Here is a 20,155-nt window from a genome sequence, read left to right as displayed (position 1 = left end):
TATTATAATGTTCATAAGTTCGTCGTGTCGTATCAAGTGTCCCAACATTTTTTCCCTTCTGTCCTCAATAGTTCTTATAATTTGTCTCTTTTACTTAACCCTAAGACCCTAATGGGTCGATAAACGACGAAAAATTTTGTACTTTTTATACTAATACACCATGCTAGCCATGTATGCCCCGGCATAGAATTGGCCATCCCTTCTTTTCCCTTGTGTGTCGTAAGAGGCGATTAAAGGAGTGCGAAGAATGGGCAGCAGCGTCCTTAAAACACTACCAAAGCCTAACTGCGGTTGCCAATCCGCCTGCCAAGTGTGGCAACTACTGGCAAAACTCCCCTTATGGAGATGGCTTATGTTCAGCAGTGGACAGTTAACGGCTGGAATAATAATATAATACTATTTCAATTCATCAAGAGGGAGACTTTCTAAAAAAGTCGATTGCTTGGGTACCTCTGTTCCATTCGTGTTTCTACCGTGAAGCAGTTGTTTGCATAGCTGTGTTTCGGTTTGAAGAATGGGATATAGTAGTGAATTTACAGGGTATAGAGGAATAACACACTTGAGTCCTCAAGAATGGCAATGCATGGGGGGCGAATGCATATTATGGGCGAAACAGTATACTCTGTTATGTCCATGGTACTGCTTATGTCTATAGGGGACAGATATATATATATATATATATATATATATATATATATATATATATATATATATATATATATATATATATATATATATATATATATATATATATATATATATATATATATATAAGATATGTTGTATTTTTTTTGCCTTTTTTTTAAATAATCATGTTTATTAAAAAAATATCCAGTTTCCCCGGTGAAAAGTACTCAACTATAAAAAAATACAATAATTTCTACTTCACTCTATATAACCTTTATTATGAGTTTGTTTTCTTGCTTCTTATAAAAAAATACTAACCTAAAAAGAAAACTAAGCATTTTCAAGACATAACGTGTGATTAAGATTAAATCAGAATCAGAAGTTTGAATAATAATTAATGATTATAATTTAATTACATTTCAGAACTTCGTCGTGCGCCAGTCCAGTCAACCCGACACAATGGCTATCAGCGTTCGTCTTCCTGCAGATAAAGGGCCTTATATAGAGCATTACCTCATCCAGGCATCAGGAGGCCGTATCGGCTTAGAGACATCACACAACCGTTTCGATAACATACCTGAACTAATTGCACATTACTCACAATGTTGGTAAGTAACATTAGAATAAAAAATAAAACAGCGACTTCGTAAATAGTTTAAAATGAAAATATTAGAATTTAGAATACGGAATCGTATGTCTACATGTGATTTTTTATACGCAATAAATAGAATTTTGCTCGATAGCAAAAGATAGATTCAATAATCATAATATATAAAACGAACATCAAAGTAAACTATGTCGATTGAATTAACTGTTAAATTTCAATTAATTATCAAAATCGATACAAAATTGGTATTATCACGAAAAATACAGGCGAATTTAGAATCTCTTCCTTTTTAAAGTATAATATGTGGTTCCCACTTTATATCTTAAAACTTACTTGGTTGCGTACAGTGTGATTTCTTCATATAAAGGCTCGAGGTTTTCCAAAAGGATTACAATACAACATACCCTATGTTCTAATTTAGAAAAGCCTCTTCTGAAATAGCATTGATGTTAGGTACGCCAAATGTTTAGCATCAGCCGGATCCTTTTCCTGTTAGTATTAATTTATTGTAGCTTTTATTCAAATCAACTTATCCTAATAACAGTGCTTTAAAAAAGCATTAAACTTTAAAAAAATTAAAAAAAAAACACACACACACACACACACACACACACACACACACACACACACACACACACACACACACACACACACACACACACACACACACACACACACACACACACACACACACACACACACACACACACACACACACACACACACACACACACACACACACACACACACACACACACACACACACACACACACACACACACACACACACACACACACACACACACACACACACACACACACACACACACACACACACACACACACACACACACACACACACAACACAGCAAAGGTCTCCTCAGACCGTTTCCATTCTCGTCTTTCTTGAGTTATCTCACGTTACTCCCGCCACTTTCCTGATATCGTCAACCCATCTTGTGTGGGGTCTGCCTGTTTTCCTTCTACTTTCCCTGGGATATCATCTTGTCACTTTCTTATTCTATTTACAAACTAATCGAAGAAAGTAACAACGAAACAAGAACACACCTATCAGTATTTAGGACGATGTAAAATCATAAATTATATTTTTTCTTTCAGCGATGAATTACCTGTGCAACTCCAGTTACCGCGTGCACTTCGTGAGGCGAAAAGTCGCCAACAACTTAGCTCCCTGACTTTGCTGGGTCAGGAATTCTGGGGCTATCCAATGGCAAACCCTAAAAACAACCCTCATAGCCTACTCTCTCCTTGTCAGTTGGCTAATGGAGTTGTACCAATGGCCGTTACGCCATCAGATACAGCATCTAGTCTAAGCAGCTTCAACGCAAGTAAGTTATTAATTTTAAAAATACAAAAGACTGTCAGTCGATTACAATAGTTTTGTTTAATTCCACTACCATAAAAATAACAAAATAATAGAATTATTTTCTTCCTAATTCTCATCAATTATTAAACCTAGTTCATTAAAAAAAATGTATTGTTTTATAAATCTTTATTGTAAATATTTTACTTAATTATACATAAGCGTATACGAATATTCATATTATATCCCAAATAGTAAAAATTCAATTCATATTATGACATATTTTTTTATATATCATATGCACCTAGACAGATTGAATTCACCTGTCTTAATCTATACTTTTATATTTCAGGTACAGGAACTATTTCCAGAGAACATGTTTTAAGTCCGGAAAAGGACAAGAATGTCGTATTAAAAATGTCACCAATAGACAGATCTGGTTCCCCACCGAGTCAAAATCAGAATCTTAGTACATTTAAAGGACGAACACCTCCGTCTCCACCAGCAAAACCTAGTGGGACAGCATTTATCAGAGCGCCTAGGCCTACCCCACCAAATACTCTTAATCTAATGTCTAGTACCGTAAGTATTTTTCACTAACTTCTATTGCTTTTATGGTGTTGTATTTCTAAATTGATGTTAATCAATGCTTCAAATATTTTCAGGCTCTTATAACTCAACCTCATACATTTCCCACGACCCACACACAACAATCTCCTACATCGAATCACGTCAAAACTACCCCACCTCCACCACCTCCACGATGGGCCAAGCCGCCTGTTTCTAAAATGTCCTTATCTCCTAAATCCGAAGCTCAAGCTTTCAGCCCTATTAACAAGGCTTCACAGAATGGAAACATAACAGTTACAACAACGGTTACTTTCTGTGTCAATAACACACAAATTCATAATCATCAAATAAACGAGAGCATACAAAGTGATCGGCTGCAACTAACGCTTGCATCTAATGCAATCAATAATAACAACAGCGCAGACTCTGTTTTCAACCTAGGGGACAATGGCAAAAACTTTGCTGAGTCTGATGGAGAAACACAGGTGAGGAAAGTGTAGTTTTTGCATGGCGAGTCTGCTCTTTGCATGAATTTTGTATTTAGTCGAATGCTCTATATTGTTTCTAACCTGTTAATAGTATTCTATTAAATATGAGAATTGAAGAGGTTGTAATGACTAAAACTTATTCCTGTTCCTGTATAGAATATGATGCATCGTATGTCGCCAGAAGGAGAGTGCATTAACGCAATGACAGCTAGTTTGCACGGAAGCTTCAAAAGACAAATGACCGAACAAGCAAATACCACCGAACCAGAATCGCCAGCTGAGCCCCAGTCCCAAACGAATACCTCTGACTCAGTCGATCCCATCGTAAACACTTTCTCTAAATCTAATAACAGTTTTACTTCAAATCACTTAGTGTCACCTAATGGCACTAATTCTGTTACAAGTGGTATATTTTCACCGACAAGTCAAATTAATTCTCCAGTATCAAACGATACTATATCGTCTAAAAGTGGCGTCTTTTCTCCTGTTAGTCAAACGAATAAAAGTGAAATATTTTCTCCTGTATCTAGAAGTTCACCAATATCAAACAAAAATGTTTTTTCTCCAACTTCTAACCAATCTATCGTTTCACCTATGATGGGTAAAGATCGTGATAAAGTGTTGTCACCTAGCACTAATACAACGAGTACTACGCCATCTGGTAGATCAAGAAGGAGTAGACACTCCCAGAGAAAGGAGTCCAGACATTATCAGGTAGGAGGGTAATTATGATGTAATGAAAGAATATTTATGTACATATATTTGTATTGTATCGTCATCACTAACAGCACGACATTATGTTAAAATATGAAAAATGAATTTACATTACTTAATATCTTATGCCATTATAATTTTATTGTAATTATTCTAATTTTCATGCATATTTCAGGAATCAGATATTTTAGAATCGCCAAGTGTATATTGTAGGAGTTCTTTAATGGATAAAGTATCCGACTATGAAGATATTTGGGGACCAGAATGTAATAATTGTTCAACTTTCAAGCCTTTAAGACTAGAAAATGATAATAATTTAAATAATGGATTAATGAAAAGTAAGAGACCCGACCTTTTGCCAGATACCTTGCGTAAGTACTGTCCTTAAGTTTACTAATAAATTTATACGGATTAAGTTATATCTCATTATAATACTGAATTCAAAACTTTCAGCAAAGCTTAATGCAGCTAAAAGTACACAATCTATTTTGGAGAAGGAAAACATACATATTTTAAACTCGACAGAAAGTTTGAATGAAAAGAAGAACCTCTCCGACAGCTCTTTGAAAAAGAGTTACAAAGGTTCCAATGAAATTATAGCGACAACGAATAGCAAAGGAGATATAGTACCAAAGAGGCCAGACAAACTTAATATTGTTATGAATATGAATAAGAAATTAACTGAAGAAATAGAAGCAGCTTTTAAAAGTAGAGAAAATTCTAATGCAGAAAGTATGGAAACAGTGAAATTAGAAGACGACTGTGTTAAAGATCCGATTAGTGATGACTCTGAGAAAGATAACGCTGGCAGTCCTTTCTATGCGGACCCTGTAGATGCAATTAATGAAGTAAGTTTAATTTTAAAACTTAAACCAATTACAATAGGTGGAGTTACGAATTTAAATTTATATAAATTTTGTAATAATTTATCGTGAAACTTTCAGGCTGCCTTACCCCCTGTGCAAAGACGAAAGCTAATCAGAGTCGGCGTGAATCTCTCCCAGAGATACTCAGAGCCTCCCAATCAAAATCATCCATACTATCCTCTAAGAGATATGCACAGCATTGAAGAACTATCGCGTAAGTACAATTGCAAATATTTATTAATTACATGACAAAATCTTCAGATTTTCTATTAGTTTAACCCAAAAATAAAACGAAATAAGCGTTTAACATAATTGATGATTTGTAACCGGACATTTGTGCTGTTGTGATTTGTGCTCCCCATAGACTGCCATAAGGAACGGTCCTGAGCCACCTGCATCCACTGACTCCCTGCAATGTGTTTGAGATCGTCACTCCATCTAATGGAGGTGGTCGTCTTATAAAACGTTTTCCCATACAGGGTCGCCACTCAAAAACCTTTCGTTCTAATGAATTGTCGATTCTTCGAGCTATGTGACCAACCCATTGTCACTTCAGCTTGCTTATCCTTCAGGCCATGCCTTTTGCTTTGGTTTATTTGCGGATATCCTCGTTTTGGATTCTGCCACTTTTTATTCTATCAGTTTTCTTATACTCTTTGCAAATTCAGTTTTTGATAAATAATTTTTTTTTCGTTTTACAGCGTCATCCCCAAATACATCGTCATCAGTGGACAACCTGGTGTCACTGCGCAGCAAGCCGAAAGTGAAACCGGTGCAGCCACCACGGATCATCAGTAAGCCGCCAACAGGCAAGAACGACCAGACTTGGACCATTGACTCCAGTTGGGAGTTCATAAGTCAGTGGATTTGATCTAACAAGCCAACTGTAGAATTGCGTAGCTTTTCTAAATTTTAGCAGCGATATTCACTTACTTGGAAATGTTTTCCGTATATTTTGTGGTACAGTTTAGAACGGTAATGGTATTTTGACCACTTTTTTTCTTTCATTCATTTTGGCGGTTATACGGAATTCTTTTCAAAATTAAATTCGCACCTTCGCACTATTTAAAACCTACATTATTTTATGCACGCCCAGTTAATTTATATTATGATAACAATATAGTAAATTTAAAGTTCTAACTAACTCTCCGGTGATGGTACACACCGTTACTATATTAAATGAATCAGTGATGCCACCACAATAGCAACAATCTACAAATGCCTCTGAATATAGAGCAAAGGCGAAAAATTATTATTTTTGAATATTTACTTCATAAAATAAACTTTATATATTATTTTATAAAAATTTAACATTTCCTGATTTTATGATAATTACTACATGTAAATATACTTGTAATTAATATTAATTTCTCTATAGTTTGTAGAACAATTTATTTATTATATGTATATAATGAATATATAAATTAGCTGGGCGTATATTGCATTTCGCAAAGGTTTTATTTGGTTTAGACACTGCGCAATTGATATTTACTTAATTTTGCTTTAGAGCTAACCTTTTTTTTTTTATTTACACACTGGCTGAATTCTGGAGTCTGGGTATCAAGTAGTGGTTTCGATTATGTATTATAACATATTTTTTAAATTACAGCATTTTTTTTTCTTTACTCATAGATTAATACTAAGTAATTTACACTTTATTTTGTAATATTGAAACAAGTGTTAATAAATAGAAAATAAATCGATCACTCGACGACTCAAATATGTTTAAATGCTTATATTTAAATTTAATTTGCTCGCATATCAAGTCCTTATGTCCATAGAGCTAGGTTGTAAATACTTGCATATTTGTAAATGCCTAACTTACTGTAAGTACTTAAGTTTCCTATGCAATTTTTTGACATTTCAAGCACTTTGTAGTAAGCCAATTATTTGATTTTTTAAATATCATAATCACTTTTTTCTACTAATATTAGAAATGTGAAAGTCAGTTTGTTTGTTAATACTTAAAGCCTTTAATAGTTCGACCAATAACTATGAAAAAAAAAATTATGACTAGCTGTATCCCGCAGCTCCGCCCGCTTTATTCAGCAGGTACATAAAGTATCCTGTGTACTAAGTTAGAATACAACCTACCCCTGTACAATTTTTTATTCAAATCTGTTCAGTAGTTTTTGTGTAAAAGGGTAACAAACATTCATTCATTCATCCATGGGTACAAACTTTTACATTTATTATACACGTAATAATAAGATAGGATACTTGGCAATTTACTCCATAATTGCATATTAATGTAGAAATATTATTAAAATATAAAAATAAAAATTCAAAATTTTTCAATCACTGAATAAGAAATATGATTTTCACGTTTTTATTTGTTATTTGCGATGAAAAAGGACGTAATAAGTACTATTTATTTATTCAGGAGAACCAATATATTATAAAATTTACTGGGTATGGTGGTATAACACTGAAATCCTCAGTAACGGATGAGGAGGCTACATGCATACCAAGGTATTCTATGAAGTCCCAAGTTTTGTTCATGTCCATTGGTGACGGTTGCTACGTTGACGGTTCCTATCAGACTGATCATCAGCTTGCTTGCCATTTCATATTGTAGAAAGAAACTTACTCTTTATTCCTCAACAGCAGTACCCCAGGGAGAATTCCAAGGGTATTAGTAAATTTTATAATGGCCATATCTATACAAAGATGATGGATGTGTTTCATGTTGCACATACAAGGATTTGCTGCACTTCGTCAAGGCTTTTCCAAGACCATCAACTAGTTATTCAGAAGTAATAAATAAATTTATCATTTTACATTTCTTTTCAGATAAAAATGACGAATGCTCGAACAGCGAAGGCACGTTCCCTTCGCTAGCTGAACAAGAGTGCCGGCTGAGTGGGGTCGACGACGGCGTGCAGCACCTTACAATGCATCAAGTTGTAGCACAAAGGTAAACCAAAGATCAAAAGCCAAGTAAAAGTGGCTGTCGTTTGAGATCAACTTTCTCAAGTTTTTTAAGTCTATGGATCATCTTCTCGTAAAATGTGATTTGGGATTCGGGTTAAGATGACAGTAAATTATGTCTGAGATGTAGTCTGTCCCCGCCCTCACACGTAGTAATGAAACATGAAAAGATTTTAGAGTTTTTTGTTGCTGGATTTATGTTCACCTTATTATACTACCATTTATCAATAGATCAGCTAGTTCCTTAAATTAATAAACCTATATATTACGACTTTAACGGTGTGATTTGAGAGTTGAATTACCCTACATCATCATCATCATTTCAGCCATTACCCGTCCACTGCTGAACATAAGCCTCCCCCATAGACTGCCATAAGGAACGGTCCTGAGCCACCTGCATCCACTGACTCCCTGCAATACATTTGAAGTCATCACTCCATCTAAGAGGGTGTCGTCCTACACTGTGTTTGCCCGTACGGGATTGCCACTTAAGAACCTTTCTTTCCCGTCGGTTATTGGTTTTTCAAGCTATGTGACCAGCCCATTGCTACTTCAGCTTGCTTATCGTTCTTACCCTATCCTTGATTACCCTAAATATTCGTTGTATCCCATTTGCGACGCGCTTCGGCTCCAGAAATGGCAGGATCACAGTAGATTCTGGAAAAAAAAACCTAAATATTAACTGAATTATGGTCTAATTTTTTTTTTATACAACTTAAAATGGCAAACAAGCTGACGCCCCACCTGATGTAAAGTGGTAACCGTCGCCTATAGACATGAGCAGTACCATGGACATAACGGAGTATACTGTTTCGCCCATGATACCCCCATGCGTTGCCATTCCTGAGGGCTCAGATGTTATTCCCATGTACTCAGTAAATTCACGCCATATCCCACCCTTCAAACCGAAACACAGTCATGCAAACACAACTGCTTCACGGTTGAATCACGAATGGGACAGAGATACCCAAGCAATCGACTTTTATACAAAGTCTTCCTTTTGTAACTGTATACTCGTATGATATATCGTCAAAATGTTCACTTTATAAGGATGGTAAAATATTTTTTTTATTTGTTTTAGACTACCTGAACTAAGACTGAACTTAGAACCAGTTGCTTTGCCAGACGAGACACGCTCGCCGCCCCGCGCCTCCTGCTACGACAACGTGCATGATCTAAGGCCCATGTCCGAACAGGTATCTTAATAACCATCATGTAAATCATAACGTCAAGCAATCCACTGCTGAACTTGGGTAACTCTCCTTATAAGAAAAAGTGTCTAGTTTATACAAAAAGATTTTTTCCATCACCCATTGGTGATGATGGAATGGTAACCCCGCTTGTGCTATTGGTATACACTGGGAGGCACCAGTGAGTGATGATAGGTGAGGATGAAGAGACAGGTCAGGTAGCCCATCGTGATGAATACACTTGGAATTCAGCACGATGGTTTCCGGGGGGGGGGTGGCACGTGGAGGTCGACCTGGTTGAGTATATTGCTAGCAATAGGGCCCTTAGTTTCTATTATTAACAATCCCTTCCCCCTAACAAATAGATAATTGTATCGTGCTTGTTTCTTCCTCACAAACACATGGGTTGTGGATTAATCTGCTTCCACTGTAGCTTTGTACTTTAATAGTAGGTAGAGTCTTTTGATTTTGTAGTACATCGTATGTATAGTTGTAGCACTTCAGCTGCCCGCTAGCAACATGTTTTCTAACTGCATTGGGTTGACTGGAAGAGATCTCTGTCAGAGATAAGTCCACCCTTGCTCACAATATTTATAAATGCATTAACATTGTAATTTACAAGTGCAATAAAGAATATATATACATCTTTCGTTGTGCCACTTTTAGCTTCCCTGCAAATTATCAAATATTTAATGCTACCTACATTTTAGTATAGTTTAGCCACTAAGTCCATAACTGATGTGGCGAAACAGGAAGAAGGAGTCATCCCATATAATGTAATGCGGTAATTGTTTCCTATTAAAAACCAGATTAAAAATTATTTAAACTCTGTTAGAGTAGATAACCTCAATGTTAAAAATATTAAATCTTTTTATTGTTGACAGTCTATTGAAATTTGCTAGTCTACTAATAAAACTTGATGACCGATGTCTTTTTCCTATTGTATATTATTTTATTAAGCTTTCTCCAACATGGTAGCAGAGCGTGGTTCCGATCCACGGACCTCGAAACTCAAATTCCAATTATATATACAAAATTGTTATTAAAATATAAAATTATTAAATAACTTTATGATTAGTCGATTAGAATTATTTTGTTTAATTCCGCTGCCATTTGTATGCGTGCGACTATTAACATTTGAGAATTAACTACTATTATTTTATTAGTAGAAGATCTACAATTTTCCATATTAGTCATCAATCGCCGACCGTTATTCAGTCCACGCACATGTTGCAACATGGCAGCCGAATAAAACAAAATAATTCTTATCAACTACCTATAAAATGTCTTCTGCAAAATAAACGCTAGTTTAATAAAATAATTTTATATTTTATTTATATATATTTTAATATGTTATAGTAGATTCTATTGGAATTGGAGTTTGAATGTAGTGTACATTTTCTCATTTTCCAGGCGAGCGATGATGGAACAGTATTCTCAGAGCCATGGGATAGTTCCCAGTGGGACGGTCTCATACCACCGTCTAACAGACAACCACCATACGAAGCAGTAAGTTTAATAACATAATTAATTTTTAATGCATAAAAATCCCTATTCGTACTGTTCACGCTAATCTCCGAAACAACTTAACCGACTTTAATGTTTACAAATACGTATGTTATATATGTATATTAGGTATGTAATAAGAGAGAATTCGATTAATAATAATGTAAACTAGTGAGTTATTGATATACGCTGGCGGGACATAAGAATAAAACCAGGCCCTCTAGACAAGTGGCAAGCAAATTCGACGATAGAATCAACATCGCTAGCTAGTCCGTGAGTTGGAATGAGTCATCCGGCGTTGCTATTTCATTCTATCTCACAGACTCGCTAGCGATGTCGATTTTCTAGAGGGCCAGGTCAGTTAACCCAACGTGACGTATAATGATCACGGTGGTTAGCGACAGTAGAAAAAGTAATGACAATTTTTTTATGCAACTTCAATGTAATTTTTTTTTTATACAACTTGGAACGGCAAACCAGTTGACGGCCCACCTGATGGAAAGTGGTAACCGTCGCCTATAGACATGAGCAGTACCATGGACATAACAGAGTATACTGTTTCACCCACGATATCCCCCACGCGTTGCCATTCCTGAGGACTTGGGTGTTATTTCTCTGTACCCAGTAAATTCACGCCATATCCCACCCTTCAAATCGAAACACAGCCATGCAAACACAACTGCTTTACGGTTGATACACGAATGGAACAGAGGTACCCAATCAATCGACTTTTGTACAAAGTCTCCTGCAATAAAGCATGTATATATATGAACATTGCTGACAGCGTTATTTTGTTTATCCACAGGAGGAACCCAGTGAATGGGAGTCACCTTTACCAAGAAGGGGTCCGACTATTACCAACCGTGCCAAAAGCTTCCGAGATCGACTGGATCCTTTACTTGGTAAGTATTGTGATATTAAAAGAAAAAAATAAAACCTTATTTCGTGAATGAATATGAAACAGTGACCCCGCCTACGCTATCGGTATGCACTGGCGAAGTACCAGTGAAGATTAATAGGTGAGGATGAAATAGGTCTGTTAGCTCATCGTGATGAATTTAACAATAATTAACTTTTTTTATACAACTTAGAATGGCAAACAAGCTGACGGCCCACCTGATGGAAAGTGCTAACCGTCATGTGCGGTACCATGGACATAAAGTATGTTGTTTCGCCCATGATACCCCCCTCATGCGTTGCCATTCCTGAGGACTCAAATGTTATTCCTCTGTACTCTGTAATTTCACGCCATATCGCACTCTTCAAACCGAAACACAGCCTTGCCAACACAACTGCTTTACGCTTGAAACACGATAGGTTATAAATATTTTAATAAATTTTGCATACCAGTATTTTGGTGAAACATGTAACTCGAAGTGTACACAACTGGATATCTAATGTAACCATATTCAATGCAAATAAATAATCTTATTCTGAATCAAACTTAGAAAATAGAGTGAAAAAAATAGGGCAAACACTTCTATAGCTGAAATAGATATGTACCTATTTTAGCTATTAGAGTAAAAACGCTAAACTTTATTTATTCTTTATTGTACACAAAAAATTACAACATATAATATATATAAAATAAAGATGTACAACAGGCGAGCTTAACTCTGTAAGAGTTCTCTTCCAGCAAACCCTGAGTGGAAAGGAGCATTAATTATTAGCGGGCAGTATGCGTACAATAATAGGAGGAAACTTTATAGATGTTTCTATTAAAAAATAATAAATATGTTGACATATAAAAGTAACTCGTACAATTAAAATCAAAATAAATACATATCTGTATACAATAATACATATACATATATACATAGACATAAAATACGTCTTTACATACAAAATACGTACATATACATACATAGACATAATAAGTTTATGAGGACAGAAGAAGCTCTTTTAATCTGCTCTTGAATATATTCAACGATTGACTTTATATATTGTTTGGCGTTTTTATCAATAAGACTGTCATTCTTTTTTCTGTCATTATTTGTATTTCACTATTTATCTATTATCTCCTATATAAAAAGGAAGATTTGAGTTCAAAGTTCTTGTATATATTTGTTAATGATTTGTGACAATTAAGACAGCATCCTGTAAATTTATCAACTTAACTGTTTTGTGCCTTATAAAAAAAGAACACAATAGTTACTGAATTATTACGGACTGAAAACTAAACTGGACTTTTTGTGCGAAAAGTATCAAAATTGGCGACAATACTGTAGAATATAAAGAAAATATATCATCATCATTTCAGTTATTAACTTTCCACTGCTGAAAATAAACCTAGTAGTAAACATAGTGGCAGTTTTGCCAGTAGTTTTTATTTTGTATGCATCTCTATATCTGTTATTATTTGTGTGCTGTAAGTAATGCAAATTTTTTTTTTAACACAACTTAGAATGGCAAACAATCTGACGGCTCATTTGATGGAAAGTGGTAACCGTCGCCTATAGACATGAGCAGTACCATGGACATAACAGAGTATACTGTTTCGCCCATGATACCCCCCATGCTTTGTCATTCCTGAGGACTCAGATGTTATCCCTCTGTACCCTGTAAATTCACGCCTTATCCCATCCTTATCTATCTTTTAAATTCATGATTTGACAGAACATTATATAACTATTAGTAGTTATCAAATAATTGTAATGTTTGTAATAGTTAATGATGTAATTTTTAATATATTAGTCAGCAGGTAATGTGAACTAATTAATATTTAATCATGTAATAAATTAATAATAAATTAACCTATTCATTAAATGAACTAATTATCGCTTAAAATTATGTAATTTAAAACTGGTTGGATTAATCAGTCGATCGCCGCATGGATTTATTGACTTGATATTAGGAACGTTTGAATTTCTTTTTATTTCTATAACTTTTGTCTAAAGTTTAAATCTGTACCTTCTGTACCATGTCGGGGTAGAATAGTTACCAGTTATCACTTCAGATGCTATGCTTTGTCAGTAATAACCATGCTTGGCAGGCGGGTTGGCAACCGCGATTGTTTGAATAATGTTTTAAGAGGGACACTGTTGCCCATTCCTCCACAATTCAGTTTCCTTAGTCGCTTTTTATGACACCCACAGAAAAAAAAATGGGTGGTCCATTCTATGCTGGGACCATACGGCAACTGCTATGCTTGCTTAATTGTATTTTGATTGCATGTGGCAGTGAATTTACAGGTTATGGTAACATAACACCACTTTTTTAGGTTATGGCAATGCATGAGGAATATAAGTGCAGTTCATATTCATAAACGACTTTTACCACTTTTTATTAAAAAAAACCACATGAAGTTACTTATTAAAAACCAAACAAAAGAACACCAATTTCAAACATTCCGTTTCCAAATTTACGCAAGCGTATTTCGAACTCGGAACCGCATTTAGCGTAATCATGTGTCTACAACTGCATCACTGGGTTCGTTACACTTTAGCTTGTGATAAAAATGATACACGTGCCATTAGGATGATCAAACAGTTGTATTTACCCAACTTTATATAAATCGTATAATGTGTTTACAAATGCTTATACTGCGCATTAGAATATTGTAAACAAATCCAGTTACAAAGGTACTATGATAACATAGATGTGTAATGAATAGATATTTGTTTTAATTTTATAATTTATTTATTTATTTATTTATTCATAGGAAAACCAGGGCTACACTAGAGCTAAAAGATACAGTTTAGGATCACAAAATAAGCCACTAATAGGTTTTCACTAGTAGCAACAATATAGATACAAGGCGCTGTACACAAAGCAACAAAAATAGGAATTAACAAAAAAAAAATGAAAAAACAAGAACGAAAAAAAAAAATGATGAATAAAATACAAAATAAAAATTAATTACAAGTATTTGATTAAAATATGGCCTTCTTGTCCATACAATAGTTATTCAAATTGACTATGAATAAAAATTATTGCTAGTTTTTATCTACGACTTCGTTCGTATGATCGGAATTGATTGGAATCAGTATCAGTAACCATATCACGTTTTCATTCAAGTCCATACATACATACATATACATACATATCTGTCACGCCTGTCTCCCATTAGGGTAGCAGAAACAATGGAACGCCAAATGCTTCGATTCAAACAAACCTCTTTTCTTTTTCCACATTCATCGATCTTTTCATACACGCTCGCCGGTTACGGGTACTTCTAATTTGGCCCTTCTTCAGCACATCGCCTATTTGGTCGACATAAGTCCATCTAGGGCGGCTCCTACCGACATTTCCATTCATTCTTGCTTGAAAGAATGAATTACGAAAGAGATGATAAATCTCTTCTTTCATCCATCTTCTCCAAATGGCCAAAATTCATAATTTTAATATTTTGTCTTGATTAATCTATATAGGTTACCATATCGTCTTGGCATTAAATGGCCCATCCCAAACTTTCCCATGGATATCGTAAAAGGTAATTACTGGCAAAACCCTTCCTTATGGGGGACGATTATGTATCTATATAGGTACGACTATTCTATCTGTACAATATGAAGTTTCTTTCTCTCTTTCTTCATCGTCCATCTGGGATATAAAAAAAAAATGGCATTATTTTAAATTATAATATGTTTATGTATACTTTATTGTACACAAAAATTACAAACATATAAATTATATTAAATAAAGATGTACAACAGGCGAGTTTAACTCTGTAAGAGTTCCAGAAAACCCTGAATGGTAAGGAGCATTAATTACAAACAAGCAGTGTGCAATAAGAGGTAGAAACTAGTACTCTAGACTCGGCCTAGTATAGGAATCAATAAACTTTGTGCTTATTAAAACATACTTTGGTAATAAATATATTTTTACTTATTTTTTAAACAGTATAGTCGTTTCAATTAAAAAAGAAAAGATTAAATATTAATTATATGTATATCTAGTACTTGTTATCTAAAATACAGTAGTACCTATTTATAATTCACAAACTTGATTAATTTAAACGCTTTATCTGTTATCATATAATATGCATTTCATTGTTTTAGTTCTAGCCCAGTTGTACCCTAGATATAGATTCGATTATATTACGGATGTTAGAACATGCTTTAAACGTTTATCATATTAATTAACATGGTACGTACCACAATGGGACCGCGGCGGTCGTTATCCGTTATATCGTTATTAGCAAATAAATTAATTATATATAAAGGTTAAAGATCGACGCGTGCCGCTAATTTCTTACCATTCACATCACTTCTAACGTCAGTTGTCTCCCGTTGACGGACGGAGCATAACGTGTTCCGTGTGAATGAGAAACTATCGCTTCAAATCATTCTTAGTAGCGGGCAAAAACCGCCGTGTGATCAATCATGAAATGGTTCATAAAATTGTTCCTCGAAAAATCAGAGAGGGCCTACGAGTGGCCCGTTGAAAAGAAACGTGGCTGGGAAGAAAGACTCTATAAAAACTACGAGGAAGAGGAAGCAGAGGAAGCCCAAGAATCGTTTGAATCGTCCCACCTGATCCCGAAGCCGCCAGAGGTATACGCCTTGAGCACAGTCAGGAACTTTCGTGGTGATACACTAGAACATTTCGTGCTTGAAAGTGATTGGATGTTCCTCACCAGAGAACAGTTAATGGAACCGAAGTTTTTAAATAAATTGGCCAACACAGATGAGATTACCACTATATGCAACAGTTTAACAATAAGAGGCAAAGGCAGTAGAAAACTGGTAACTGTGATCGCCAAGTCTCCCACGTGCCACTGTGATGCTTTGGAAGAAAGCATCGACGATCAAGAAGTGGTAAAACCACCGCCGCCTCTCCGTAGACTAGTCGAAGCGATCTCCCAATTTTTCAGCCGCTTGTGCAAATCGTTTTGTGTGTGCATATCATGCACGACAGATGACGATGACGGTGACGGTGACGGTGAAAATTCGGCATCGAATGAATTGGCTTTTAATACTTCTAACTTCACAAAAAATTATATAAGTAAGTACATTTTGTTTATTTTTTAAAGGTTGCAACGAAGATTACGCTGCAACTGAAAAGATTTAATCATCATCATATTGATGGGGTTGTACTCTTTGGGGTTTTGCCAGTAATTATCACGCTTGGCAGGCGGATTGGAAACAGCAGTTAGGGTTCGGAGATGTTTTAAGAGGGATGATGCTGCTCATCCCTCGTCCTTCCTTAATCCCCTCTTACGATAGCCATGGGAAAAAGAGTGGCCTATTCTATGCCGCGACCATATAGAACGAAACGAAAGAGTTTAGCTAGCAACACCATAAGATAATGGGATAGCGACGTCCAATGCCTTACTCCAACTTATAGACCATCTTTTAATAACGATTCCATCGATGAATTCGTTAGCCATTTGTCTAGTCTAGACGATCTGGGCTATTATGTGCACGTTGTCTGTTTTTTTCACCTATCGTTAATTTTTTTAAACTAACACGATATATCCTCTACATGATGTATTATATTTCACAAGATATTATTCTAATTTATTTAAGAATTTCCAGCTTCAATATTATTTTCTATAATTCGTTAAATATTTAAAAAAAAATTATATTTCTAATAGAAAACGAGATAAAAATATAAAGTCATATGTGCTTGTTGGTAATTATCTAATGTATGTTGAACAACAGATCTTATTGCAGTAAATATTAGATAATTCTTTACGTGACATTGCTACATGGAAGATTGGTATTTAACATTGTATTCTATTTATCTTATTATTTAATATTAGTTTAATGTTATTAACCTTCATATTTTTAATGGCAAATATTTGCTCCGCCATTGATACAGTATTATTTATCTCAAGTTTAAAGTATTAAGTTTATTTATAGATAAATAGTCTTCAGTTGTAACTATAGAAATTTGAAGTTGCTATCATGTTTTCCCGCGATTTTATCCATATGATCATACTTATCCCTTATTCATAGAAACGTTAAACCTCTCAGACAATAACCTATTTCAGCTATTGTTTTGTCCTTTTCTATTGCTTTAAATTCTCATTTTAAAAGAAAGTAACAAAACACTTGAATAGCTGTAATGTAATGTAAATAGGATTCTCTTTTTCGCCCTTAGCCTCTTATTTGGGCCGTTATGCGTAATTCACTTCAATAGCTAAAATAGTTTTTATTTTCTTTTTTTTTTTATGCCACTTAAAATGGCAAAGAAGTTGACTTTTGGTTTATTATTGGTATCTTATTGTAGTTTTTATGAACAAGAGGGTTAATTTATAATATCACATTTTACTGATGACGTTAGCTAAGCCTATAGAGCGCCAAAAAGGAAACAAATAAACTAACAGAGTCATTTTTAGTGGCGTAACAATAGGTCCTTTTGTTCGGGCTCCCGACCCAAAAGGACCCCGGCTGAAGAGGCGGCGAGCTCAGAACTTTTTTTTTTTTACATTGTACCTGAGTACTTTATTTTACTTGAAAAGTATTTTTTTTACTGATAGGGTCCCATCAAAAGAATTTGTCACAGGCCCCAAATGGTATAGTCACGCCACTGGTCACTTTCATATTTATTATAGAATGATAAATAAGTTTTAATGTATGATAAACATAGTTAAATATATAAAAAATCAAAAAGACTTAGTTTTTTTGGGAGAAATTTTAATTATTTCGTTTTTATAATACAGCCGCCGATAATTTTCTCTCCGTGATTTATTTCTTCTAATGTTTCCAATAAATTTTCTGCTAATCTTTTAGGTACAAGAAAGAGTATTAAGTAATATGTGATTTTTTCGGTTGTCCACAGCGGCGGGACGAGTGCGGGCGCTGCGGGGTGGTCGCGGCGTGCGCGGGGCGGGGGCTGGAATCCGCGCGTACGCACTACACCTCGCCCAAGACAAGAGTACCGTCTTTGCGCAGAATATTGACAACTTCATCGCTTGCACACTCGACTCCAAAGAGACTGAACCGAAGGTGAGAACGACTAAGAATCTTCACTATTGGATACATAATTTTTACCATTAATATATCTTTTAAAAAGTTTAGAGAAAAAAAAATATTGAAAATGGAACGAAAAGGTAGTAGTGTCACAGGCTTTTCTGTCTGAAAAAAGTTCCTCTTTCAATAATAATAATAAATCCTGTTAGAAGATTATTAATAATAATACCCAATCCTACTATATTTTAAATTAGAATGATGTATCAGAATTCTAAATAAATTTGTTTGCATTAAAATTATTGACAGAGTTATCAATGAAATATTAAGTTTTAATTTTTAACTTTCGCCTTGTTAAGTTTATACATACTTTACATGTTTGTACATATTTTAAATACATTATCGGGACATATGGCTATAAAATAAAATATAAGTAAATAGTAGCTACATACGACAGTCCTGTCGTGACCACGCCATGGTTCAATCCACGTTAAAATGTCAACAAAAGAATCAGGTATGTAGATCACCAAGCGATGGACTGACCTCATCAAAACGGCCACACAGCTGTCTATTGTGAAATGCTCTCGCTTGGCTGTGAGCAGACATAGATGGAGACGTATTGCGAGGACCTCAGTCCCGAAGGAGAGTCTCATCAACGATTCACTGTCATCATAAAAACCACAACCACTCTGTCAAGAGTGTACAATTGAAGAGAGATGTAGGTACTATTTACCTACCAAAAATTTTCCATCGCGTTAACTCCCGACAGTGCATTTAAAATTATTCCTTTTATTATTTCTACAGGTAATGATGAGCAATATGAGACAGTTTATGTCCGGAATGAAAAACTATCTCGTCAAGCACGGCGAGAGAGAGTTTAATAAGGAAGTCGAGAAGGAGAGGCTCAAGGTGAGAAAATTATAAATTAATAATAATTATAAAGGCCAAATTGCCATGTGGTCCTGACATAAAATAGGCGGCCCCTTTCCCGTGGGTGTCGTAAGGGGTGACGAAGGGAGGGCAAGGAATGAGCAGCAGCATCCCTCCTAAAACATCTCCAAAGCATAACTACGGTTACCAATCCGCCTGCCAATCTTGGCAACTAGTGTCAAAACCTTGTCTCCCCCTCCTTTCAAGGAGCTTTATGTTCAGCAGTCGACAGTTAAAGGCCGATATGATGATTATGATATAGGCCAAATAGCCTTAATTTGATGTCTTTTTAGTGGACGTAATTCAGTGTACGACGACCAGCGACTAGATGGCGTGAGGACCTCAAATGCATTGTACGGAGTCAGTGTATGCAGGTGGTTCAGGACCGTTCCTTGAGGCAGTCTATGGGAAAGGCTTATATTCTGCAATGGGCAAATAACAGCTGATTTGATGATGAACGTAACATTCGATACACAGGTTTTACTGTTTTGTTCTAAAAAAAAAAAAGGCACGGTTGAACTTACCTCTTGTATTAATTTGAATTTT

General features: G+C 35.2%; 1 protein-coding gene across 10 annotated transcripts in view; it reads left to right on the top strand.

Annotated features, from left to right (window-relative positions):
* Positions 1 to 20,155, top strand: part of LOC113509955 (protein sprint) — a 365,904-nt gene that overhangs the window by 337,513 nt on the left and 8,236 nt on the right. For 7 of the 10 annotated variants that reach the window (XM_052894346.1, XM_052894340.1, XM_052894344.1 and 4 more), the window contains 15 exons: positions 1,051 to 1,235; positions 2,354 to 2,583; positions 2,911 to 3,140; positions 3,224 to 3,613; positions 3,773 to 4,330; positions 4,506 to 4,701; positions 4,784 to 5,178; positions 5,275 to 5,410; positions 5,898 to 6,053; positions 7,990 to 8,113; positions 9,209 to 9,323; positions 10,731 to 10,826; positions 11,629 to 11,725; positions 18,552 to 18,718; positions 19,484 to 19,588. In XM_052894346.1, the coding sequence (XP_052750306.1) occupies positions 1,051 to 1,235; positions 2,354 to 2,583; positions 2,911 to 3,140; positions 3,224 to 3,613; positions 3,773 to 4,330; positions 4,506 to 4,701; positions 4,784 to 5,178; positions 5,275 to 5,410; positions 5,898 to 6,053; positions 7,990 to 8,113; positions 9,209 to 9,323; positions 10,731 to 10,826; positions 11,629 to 11,725; positions 18,552 to 18,718; positions 19,484 to 19,588 (3,180 nt within the window). The remainder of the gene's footprint in view (positions 1 to 1,050; positions 1,236 to 2,353; positions 2,584 to 2,910; positions 3,141 to 3,223; positions 3,614 to 3,772; positions 4,331 to 4,505; positions 4,702 to 4,783; positions 5,179 to 5,274; positions 5,411 to 5,897; positions 6,054 to 7,989; positions 8,114 to 9,208; positions 9,324 to 10,730; positions 10,827 to 11,628; positions 11,726 to 18,551; positions 18,719 to 19,483; positions 19,589 to 20,155) is intronic. The other 3 variants (XM_052894341.1, XM_052894339.1, XM_052894345.1) reach the window with 3 other exon arrangements.

Source organism: Galleria mellonella, unplaced genomic scaffold, assembly GCF_026898425.1.
Source record: "Galleria mellonella isolate WM207_F2 unplaced genomic scaffold, CSIRO_AGI_GalMel_v1 utg21, whole genome shotgun sequence".
Taxonomy (NCBI): domain Eukaryota; kingdom Metazoa; phylum Arthropoda; class Insecta; order Lepidoptera; family Pyralidae; genus Galleria; species Galleria mellonella.
This window is presented reverse-complemented; position numbering and strand designations above follow the sequence as displayed.